The sequence below is a fragment of the Apostichopus japonicus genome, chromosome 9 (genome assembly GCF_037975245.1).
Source record: "Apostichopus japonicus isolate 1M-3 chromosome 9, ASM3797524v1, whole genome shotgun sequence".
NCBI classification, from domain to species: domain Eukaryota; kingdom Metazoa; phylum Echinodermata; class Holothuroidea; order Aspidochirotida; family Stichopodidae; genus Apostichopus; species Apostichopus japonicus.
The window spans coordinates 34,009,956-34,021,429 of NC_092569.1; the positions used below are offsets into that span (position 1 = coordinate 34,009,956).

An 11,474-nucleotide genomic window follows, 5' to 3' on the forward strand; every position below is an offset into this window, starting at 1 on the left:
AAGGTTTCAACAAACGAAGTGTAATATTCAAGGGCAACTTGATTCGGTTCCCCATACCCAAGGCCCTTCATACCTCATAGTTTATTCATCTATTCGATTTCCTACTATTTTACCATCTTCTTACATGGGAGAATGTGCCGCTAAAATTTACGACATCGCTCCCACTCATTAACAGTAGAGAGGAAAGGATGTTAAGGGGGAGAGGGGGGGGGGGTGCTTCACGGAATATGTTCGCTCAAAGAGACTTCGAAAGTCTATTTACATTCAACCAACTCACACTTATCTGTTTTTACACTTTATTGTGTTTACTATTTCATGGCCGCAGGCAATAGTTTTTCCTCCCCATTCGTGTCATATGAAAGGGAGAGGGGAGGGGTGAGGGGAGGGGTAGATGGGAGGGGTTGAGGGGAGAGTTGATGGGGCGGGGGTAGAGCGGAGTAGGATACAGAATATGTATATCATGTACTGCAGTTAACAATTACTTACTAAATACGGTCCCCACCCAAGAGATCTCAACTTCTTCTATCCGCCTCCCGTTTTCTATTCCTTCAATCGATCACGGATCAGATTCACGCTGAATTACCTTGCGTCTATACTAACCACCCTATTGTTAACAATTAAGTTTAAGGCATTCACATTGCGCAGTTGTATCCAGAGGTCCAGTTCTTAGTTACATTTATCAGCAATCTTACCTTTTTCTCGGGTAGGGGTGATGGTGTTCGATCCGATCCCGGCGGGCCCGATTCGATGTCAGATTCCGGTGATAGCAAACTACGTGCATATATGCTTCTATTTGATTCACGGTCATAGTCAGGTACGTCACTCTCGTCGTATCTGCTGGTTGGGGTCAGTCGAGGATTGGTTTCCATGGGAGGGGGGTTCCTATATGTGGGGTTTGGTTGATTGTATGTAGGGGTCGGGCTCGTATAACTCGGTTCATACTCCGGTGGTTGAATACGGGTGTGCTGTGGTGTGGGTGGTTCAGTTGTCAAAACAGGTGGAGACTGCTGCACCGGTGTAGTCGCTCGTGGAGTCGTGGCTCGCGGTGTGGTAGCCCTGGGTGTGGAAGGTGCTGTTGAGTAAGGTGATGCAGGGGTTGTGGTCCTAGGAGGGTACGCTGCCGATGTTGGAGTTTGCGTTGGTGTTGGGCGTGGTTGGTACTTTTGAGGTTGGGGCTGTGAAGCAGATGGTGGCATGGTCCTTACAGGAGGGGTAACATGCTGCATGGTCTGTCTCGGGGGTTGATATGGTTTGGGGGCGCCAGACGACACGGCCACTCTTGGTTTCTTTTTCTGAGGTGCCACCGTTGGCTTCCCTTGTGCAGGAGTTGGCGAGGGGCGAGGTTGGCTTGCACTGGGAGGTCGTGCAGCTGGTGGCCCATACGATTGCGCAGCAGGAGGCCTACTTGTTGACTGAGGAGTCTTGGGCCTACCTTGGGGTTGACTAGCTGATGGGTACGGTCTCGGGTTCCTCAGGTTTCCATGCTGGTTGTTCGGAGGACGAGGCTGTGACGCATTAGGAGGCGTATTGCGAGCGGGTTGAGACTGCGCCGGAGGGCGCTGAGCCGGCTGAGAAGCTGTCGGATAAGGCTGGGGCTTTCGCAGTTCATCCAAGGCACGATTAGGTTGTTTTGCTCTTGGCGGTGTAGCTCCATTTTCTCCATGCGGATACGGACGCGGATTCCGCAACATTTCCAGAGCATTATTTCGAGACATTTTGAACACGGATTTTACTCACTGAACCCACGATAGTCCTTACTACACAATTACACAATACAACAATAGGTTGGTTTAGCAATAGCTACAACGTTGTAAATTACTTGATACAAAATCCATTGAGAAATCGTTTACAGCGAACATAATCAAAAAACACACAATACTGTCTACATCCTCCGTATAGCAAGCACAAACTGAAGATGAGAATATACTAAATTTCGATGCAATTCATTAAAAACATAAACAGTATTATCCATGAAAGTTTCGCCCTTGTAACCCAGTGCACATCACTGACGGTGTGAAACACGGCGATATCTTCATAGCCCTGTATCTTTCCAAAAAACCGTTAGGTAAACTCTATAACACCAAATTCCTTTCAAATGAAGTAGCCCTTTTCACAGTTGAGTACACAACCTTCACAGTGGAGCGTCGCGTCATACGTTATTCATTGAGACGCGCTACTATTGTTAACAATAGCACTTGTGTGTGTTCTCACCAAAGTGACTTGATTGTTCGTGTTGGGGGCTGTTCAAATCAAGGAATCCGAGTAGAGGGCGCGTGTAGAAAATGGATAGGGTTTGTATAAAGTAATGCTTGCCGCATGTGAAAAAGTGAAAACATTGACGGAAACTAGCTTGAGTTCAAAAAAGTTCAGCAATCATGAAATCACCGAATGGAAGAGGATGTTGACCTACTTTTAAATAGGAAGCAACGGACGTGGTATACAGCATTCGTTATAATTCCGTTCCTAAAATAGCGCAAATATGTATTTGACCTCTAAAGATACGCCTTTCAGGCGCGTATCCTGGCTTTTCTAATCCGGTGGCGCGAATAACTATCTAAGCGGAGCACTACCATCGGTTGGCGCGCAGCGTACAAGAAAATTTCTGGTTTTTATTACCCCCCCCCCCCCCCGCCCAGATCACAGGAAATGGCACTTCTCAGGCTTGAAAATGACCAACCAGATGTACATGTTTGCCTGAGAACCTAGTATTTCCCAAAAGTTTTTTCATGCATAACCTTCTTGAAGATTGTCACCAGTCACACATCATGTTCGACCTGATTGCATGTCCTGTGGATCATTGCTTTTGTAGGTGATTCTACGTCGCGGCCCACAATATCCGTCAGCCCCACTTTTCAAGGTTTTATTTAAGCCCATTATTTGTTCAGAACTTTAAAAATCACATTTGTCATGAATTAATTCACTTCAAAGCATACCCATAATGATGCACAAAAATGACAATATTTCATCTACGGACAACCATAGAAAAACCTCCTTCAACCCGGCCCTAACAGACTGGTCAAAATTGCACGAATAGAGAGAAGCATGATAAAGAATGTTGGCCAGGGAATTTTCGAATATTCAGACACAGTTAATTTAATGGTACATGTACAAATAATAAAATCCCTTATAACAGCTACCATAAAACTTCATTAAAGGAAATGATAAAATACCAGCTATTTCCGGAACCGAACACTACACACAAATACATTTTGAAGGCCGTTCATCCTGGAACGCCATTTTCATGCTCACTGATATGATGTGATATCTGTTGTTTGCTTTACAAAATCGAATAATTGAAATGAGACTGAAATAAATAACTTTTATCTGTTTATTGTGAAAGGCCCACATTCTTTTAATTTCGAAAGACGCACAGTTTCAAGTTCATTACCATTAAGGCTTCGATTCTCTGTCTGCCTTTAGTCTGACAGAAAGGTAGCGAACTGCAAACGCCTTGGCTTTGCGTTGACGAACCCGTGAGCGGCTGCCACCAGGTTGAGGTCATGGTGGCGATGGAAAGCTATCAGTGCAATGCCATTCTGTCGTTAAACTTGTTGATCTATAATCTATATATATATATATACATATATATATATATATATACATATAGATATATATATATATTTATATATATATAGATATATAGATATATATATCGATATATATATATATCGATATATATATATCGATATATATATATATATATATATAGATCTATATAGATATAGACATATATATATATATGTATATATATATATATATATATATATATATATATATATATATATATATATATATATATATATATATATATATAGGCCTATGTATATATATACATTAGTGAGTACATTACATTAGTGAGAGAGGAAAAATGGAAACGTCATAAAAAGAGTTGTCGGTGTAAGGGGTAGGGTGAGGCGCACGCTCCTTCCTCGATCCATCACTGGTTACCCTGTGTATATAATAGGGGTAAGCGCTGTAATGATGTCACTGTTCCTTTCTCTTCCCGGTGTCTTGGCGTTTATCTTCTACTCCCTCCTTTTCCCCTCTTTCTCTCTTTCTGTTTCCTTCCTTCCTCTCCTTCCTCCTGTTTTATCGTTCCCTCTTTTTCCCTTTTTTCTTATCTCTTTTTTCTCTTCTCCTTTTCTTACCCGGAGCGACCCCCCCCCTCTCCCTGGATACGAGCCTGACCGTTTACCACTCCTAGTGAGTCCTTTTCCTTATTGGATATTTAGTTATTTTCCAAGAAAATAAACTAAATCGCTGGTGTTTTTTTTTCTTCAAATCATTAATTGCACAGGTCGATTCCCGCTATAACACAGCTGGTTGAGCAACATGACGTGCCTTGAAACAGTGACGTGCATAGGGTTTCAAAGGTCAAACTAATTCCAACATTCCCCAGATTGATTTAGGTAGGGGAATGAACTTTCATGGAGGGGCTGGAAGAGGATCAAAAGTGTTTCGAATGAGGGGTGCGGCTGTGGGGTCGTTGAAGTCGCTCCCTTTTATAGGTTTGGGGGCTCTCCCTCGCCCTTCCCCCCCCCTCGCCCCACCCCTCCCTATCCCAACCTCACCGATTTCATGAAAGCCTCGTGGAGAGTATTCGCGTTTTCTTCTAAATTTCAGACTCCTGTAGTATATGCCCAAAAAAAATGTATTGGATAATCTCGATGCATCAAATGCGACCAGATCCATGGACATCATGAAATATGAATATGTCAATTTTATATTTGTTTATGTTATTTGTAGAAGATTCAGCATGCATTTCATACATGGTATGGTAACTAACAACCATAAACCACCTACCTGCACTAAACAGTGCGTTCATGTGTTTGGCCGATAACAGGAAACCCCCAAAAATGATGGCGCTACGCACTATTTAGTTGAAGGTTGACTTTTAATTCGGTTATTCTTACCACAACAGCTACAGTAACACTATTTGCTATTTGCTTGAAATTTTCGGCGCATCGTCCAGGGTTTAGCTTTTCACACATTATACATAGGATCATTGAAGTCAATGTTAGACGCGACAACAAGTTAGACCAAAGCTCATCCGTAGCAATTGGAAATACAGTAACAAAGATTTGCTTCAGACTATTTATATCCATTTTGAAATTACAAAACAAACAAGTTTAACAAGAGCCCAAGGGCTGTGGTTCCTTGCTTGGGGTATATGACAATACACATAATATTATCAAGCAAGATTGGGCTCAAATAGTCCAAGTAATTGTGGTCCTACATGTTCCCATAAAGTAACAAACAATATAGCCAACACTTTTGTGATCACAAAATGTGATCGGATTTTGATCAAAAGGCACTTTTGAGAGCTAAATATGGCGTCGAAAATGTAAGAAATATAAGAGACCTATACAAGCGTGTCAACAGATATGATAACATTGGTGACCTCAGATGACATGACCTTTAAGTTTGAAAATGTTCCACCACCCCATTCACAACTTGTCCCAAAATATCAACCATCTCACACCTTGGCATTGAGATTTAATTGCATTAAATGTCTGAAAATTAACTTTGAACTTGTATACATAACTTCACACACAAAGGTCACCCGGAGGTCAACCAATTGACATTTTTGATCGGTGAGACCTAAATAGAGCATGACTGTAAAAATCCAAACATTTTTTCTTTGCCCATTTTCTCCCCCCCCCCAAAAAAAAAATACTACTTTTTAACATTAGCTGACCTTTGGTGACGTTGGATCACATGACCGTTAAGTTTGAAAATATTCCCCTATACCATTTGCAACTTGTCCAAAAAAATCAACCTTGTCACACCTTGGCACTGGGAGTTATTGCATTAAATGTCTGAAAATTAACTTTGACCTCATATAACTTCGCACACGAAGGTCACACAGGGGTCAACCCATTGACATTTATGATCAGAAGGTACCTTTAACATCTGAAAATAGCATCAAAACTGTAAAAATCCACAAAACACGAAAAGGTCACAAGAGGTCAAATTGAGGTCAAGGGTCACCTAGATGCGGGTCAACAATTGGATTACATTGAAGCAAGTCCCAACCCTAACGGACAATTTGTTCTCAAGTTATCGCAATTAATTAATTGACCTTTGGTGACCTCGGATCACATGACCGTTAAGTTTGAAAATATTCCCCTATACCATTTGCAACTTGTCTCAAAATATAAACTGTGTAACACCTTGGCACTGGGAGTTATTACACTAAATGTCTGAAAATTAACTTTGACCTCATATAACTTAACATACAAAGGTCACCTTGGGTCAACTTATTGACATTTTTGATTGATGAGACCTAAATTAGAGCATCAAACTATACAAATTCAAACATTTTTTTCTTTGCCCATTTTCTACCCCCAAAATACTAGTTTTTTAACATTAATTGACCTTTGGTGACCTCGGATCACATGACCGTTAAGTTTGAAAATACTCCCCTAGACCATTTGCAACTTGTCCAAAAATATCAACCATGTCACACCTTGGAACTGGGAGTTGTTGCATTAAATGTCTGAAAATTAACTTTGACCTTGTATAACTTCGCACACGAAGGTCACACGGGGGTCAACCAATTGACATTTTTGATCGGAAGGTACCTTTGATATCCAAATCTAGCATCAAAACCAAACATTTTCTTTTTTGTTCGTTTCCTCCCTAAATAAGCACATTTTTTCTAATGTGACCTTTGACCTTTTGACCTTGGTTTCAGATGTAGTTTAATCTTCTGATTACAAAAAACAAAACGACAAGTCTGTACAGCCATTCTAACTCCGACCGAAAAACTTTGACCCCATATAACTTTGCACAAAAAGGTCACACGGGGTCAACCTATTGACATTTATGATCAGAAGGTACCTTTGACATCTGAAAATAGCATCGAAACTGTAAAAATCCCCAAAACACGAAAAGGTCACCAGAGGTCAAATTGAGGTCAAGGGTCACCCAGATGCGGGTCGACAATTGGATTACATTGAGGTAACTCCCAACCCTAACGGACAATTCGTTCTCAAGTTATTGCAAAAATACTAGTTTTTTATCATTAATTGACCTTTGGTGACATCGGATCACATGACCGTTAAGTTTGAAAATGTTCCCCTAACCAGTTCACAACTTGTCCCAAAATATCAAGCTTGTCGCACATTGGCACTGGGAGTTATTGCAGTTTTAATATTTTCGGTTTTTGGACCATAACTGACCTTTGGTGACCTTTGTGGGCACCAAAAACAATAGGGCACACCTTCTCCATATGGCGGATCTATAGTCCAAGTTTGGCCTCAATCCAACATTCCCTTATTGAGATAGAGCGTACCCAAGCAAGTGTCACAGATGCACACAAACACACACACACACACGCCAACCTGACTGCATAGGTTCCTTTTGCTAAAGCAAGGAACCAAAAATGATATTTTCATTTCATTTATTTGTTTTATCAAAACGTTCATATATTTAGCTAGTATATGTTAGTTAAAACTATTATGACGTAAATCGCAAATGGAAGTGAACTAGAAATCTTTGTAGGTTTATCAATTATTAGGAACTAGCTGTATAACACAGTTTCAACAAATACATATGGACAACATATATATATATATATATATATATATATATATATATATATATATATATATATATATATATATATATATATATATATATATATATATATATATATATATATATACATGTATATATATATATATATATATATATATATGTTACCCCGGGGATTCGGGTGACCTAGGTATGAGCCAATATATAGGCCACCTGAGGGGTAGAAAGGAACAAAACTCAGAGCAAAATGAATAGTACAGCAACACAATGTCATATGGTATATCAATGTTTATTTACAACCCTTTAATCTAGAACATAATTGTCCTTTACAGCTCTCTGTTATATCATATCAACCTCAGTGCAACATCATGAATTTATTGATAACAGATAAACCTAATCAACCTACAGATAACACACACTCACGCATAGACCAACAAACATATTCACCAAACTAACTGACGTGACCCACACAGCTGCACACAGAAGTGCTAATATTTATTCTAACATCTTAATCCTCTGTGCACCCCTAGACTAGCAACATTTCCCTGCATGAACTAGGGAGCTAGCTTACTACTTATTATTAAAACAAAGGTTTCAATATAGTTGTACCCACACACTTCCACTGCACAGGCAGTATACAGCCAATAAGAACAATATCTCTACCTGGTATAGGATTGCCATGGTAACCTAAACAGTTCCACCAATCCTGTGCACCCAGACCTCTGTAGGGGGTCTACCCTATGCAGCTTGCTGTGTAGCTACTCTAATCAACCCCTCTTCCAATAGAACAATCCATCTAATTAGTCTATGCAGCACAGGTTATACCTGCTAAGTGATTTGACACCATGGAACCACCTCGTTCCTGGGCGTAGCTGCAGTGGCTTCACCATATCACATAACAATGTACCATACAGGTAACATACAGCTTAAGGCTATATTAAGAACATATAAAACTACTAGCATTGATAAAAAGGTGCACTTCAATATCTTGACATGTCTATTGAATGTTACCATGAATACTAATAAGAATACATCAGTTAGATCCTTTAACTATCAACTGTCAATTTAAATATCAATGTTTATTTACAACCCTTTAATCTAGAACATAATTGTCCTTTACAGCTCTCTGTTATATCATATCAACCTCAGTGCAACATCATGAATTTATTGATAACAGATAAACCTAATCAACCTACAGATAACACACACTCACGCATAGACCAACAAACATATTCACCAAACTAACTGACGTGACCCACACAGCTGCACACAGAAGTGCTAATATTTATTCTAACATCTTAATCCTCTGTGCACCCCTAGACTAGCAACATTTCCCTGCATGAACTAGGGAGCTAGCTTACTACTTATTATTAAAACAAAGGTTTCAATATAGTTGTACCCACACACTTCCACTGCACAGGCAGTATACAGCCAATAAGAACAATATCTCTACCTGGTATAGGATTGCCATGGTAACCTAAACAGTTCCACCAATCCTGTGCACCCAGACCTCTGTAGGGGGTCTACCCTATGCAGCTTGCTGTGTAGCTACTCTAATCAACCCCTCTTCCAATAGAACAATCCATCTAATTAGTCTATGCAGCACAGGTTATACCTGCTAAGTGATTTGACACCATGGAACCACCTCGTTCCTGGGCGTAGCTGCAGTGGCTTCACCATATCACATAACAATGTACCATACAGGTAACATACAGCTTAAGGCTATATTAAGAACATATAAAACTACTAGCATTGATAAAAAGGTGCACTTCAATATCTTGACATGTCTATTGAATGTTACCATGAATACTAATAAGAATACATCAGTTAGATCCTTTAACTATTAAAGATAAGAGTAATAAGTACAATAAAGTAAAAAGAACATACCTGAGGGTAGAAAGGAACAAAACTCAGAGCAAAATGAATAGTACAGCAACACAATGTCATATGGTATATCAATGTGCCACTGACAGGTCATTTCCCCCTAACCTCTGAATGGCTATACCCAGCGACGTAGCCAGGAATTTGAAAGGGGGGGGGGAGCACTTTTTGCGACTGATATGGATTTTCAAAATTGTAGGCACGACTATCTGAGCGGAGCGCCACCATCGGTTTACGCGGAGCGTACAAGAAAATTTTTGGTTTTACAAACCCCCCAGATGGCCGGAAACGGCCCTTCCCGAGTGTTCATTCTGGTTCCATGGCCTCTTGCTAACTTGAGACACCTCATTCAATATCACTTTTAAACCAAAAAAAACAAACGAGTTAAAATAGTACGTAATTCAATACTACATAATGTTCGGTATTTAAAATTAGCAAAGTACATGTACAGAGTAGTCTTACTTTTCAACTGCTGATACTTGTAGATACATATATAGATAGGCCAGAAATGTCTTTGATACAACTATAGCCAGTAATTGTCTTTGATACAACTGTAAATGTTTAAGTTAGCCTAATATTAGAGAAGGCGAGAGCTATCCGACGATTGCCATCTGATGCAAATTTCTCAACTGTTTTCTCAACTGAAATATTATCTGCGTAAACGGGTTCTTAACTAGATGTTAAAAAAACTGACAAGATCGGATTCTAGACTTTTTCGGCGGGTAGAGTGTTGAATGAAACGGCACGCGATAGAAATGGCAGCCTAAATTAGAAGACTAGGTCACCTAATTTAGCCATATTCTTGCTACGTTCATTTCAATAGTTATTCCTGTCTGGACTCTTAAACTCGTCCAGCAAGCTTATGGATTTGAAATATGGGTGTTTTTAAAAAAGATAACTTGGCCAAAAAAAGTGTGTAGGCCCGGGCCTACAGTGCTACATACTGGCTACGCCCCTGATCACGGATATCATATTATCAGCAGATTGTGTTTCCTGTTTGAATTCTTTTACATGTTCTTTACATAATATATCAGAAAGACAAACATAGTGCTCTTTTACAATTTTTCCAGTAGGATGATTCTTGTTTATTGTCCAATGTCTGGACTTTAATACATTTGACGAACTTAACTGATGGACAATATAAACTTTCATATTTTGTAATATAGCCAGATATGCAGTGGCCTAAAAACAAATATCGTTATCGTTAACAGTGTAATAATTATTTAATGGAAGTGCGTATCTCGTACGATTGCTATAGCTTAACTTCATAACATGCTGTTCGTGCACAACTTAGGACGAATCATAGAAAGGATGAGAACGAACGTTGTCGACGTTGTTGTGCATACGGTTCGTGACATTCCATAGAGTGCGGTTAGGTAGGCAATATGTATTTTATTACGCAGTGGCCAACTGTAGGCTTGTAATAGGCTATAGGCTAAATTTAGCTAATTGCATCTGCCAAACTAAGTTAGTAGTTGAATCAGTAGGCGTGAATGTTACTACGATTATAATCGAGTTAACAGAGCTGACGAGTATTCAAGATCAAAAGAGCACTGACAAAATACCATGCTAAAAAACAACAGTTTAAAAAAAAAAAAAATCGACACTGAAAAGGGGGGAGCGGTCGCTCCCCCTGCTCCCCCCCCCCCTGGCTACGTCCCTGGCTGTACCACTATCTGTGAAGGTAACTTAATAAAAAATTATAGGGGCCTCTGTTTTGTTCAAATCATGTTCCTAACATATATATATATATATATATACAGGGGCGTATCCAGGATTTTCTAACCCGGGGGGGGGGGCGCGAATTACTATCTAAGCGGAGCGCCACCATCGGTTGGCGCGCAGCGTACAAGAAATTTTCTGGTTTTGATACCCCCCAGATCACCGGAAATGGCACTTTTCGGGCTTGAAAATGACCAACCAGATGTACACTTTTTGCCTGAGACTCAAGTATTTCCCAATAGCTTTTACCCCCATCCATAACCTTTTTGAAGATTGTCACCAGTCACACATCATGTTCGACCTCATCGCATGTCCTGTGGATCATTGCTTTT

General features: G+C 39.9%; 1 protein-coding gene across 9 annotated transcripts in view; it reads right to left on the reverse strand.

The window, feature by feature from the left end:
• LOC139974207 (ectonucleotide pyrophosphatase/phosphodiesterase family member 3-like) overlaps positions 1–9,501 on the reverse strand; it is a 62,613-nt gene extending 53,112 nt beyond the window's left edge. For 4 of the 9 annotated variants that reach the window (XM_071981192.1, XM_071981190.1, XM_071981191.1 and 1 more), the window contains exon 1: positions 693–2,191. In XM_071981192.1, coding sequence (XP_071837293.1) covers positions 693–1,715 — 1,023 coding nt within the window. In that variant the 5' untranslated portion in view covers positions 1,716–2,191. Of the gene's footprint in view, positions 1–692; positions 2,192–7,752; positions 8,373–9,426 lie in introns of those variants that run through there. The other 5 variants (XM_071981195.1, XM_071981194.1, XM_071981193.1 and 2 more) reach the window with 3 other exon arrangements.
• Positions 9,502–11,474: the final 1,973 nt, after the last annotated feature.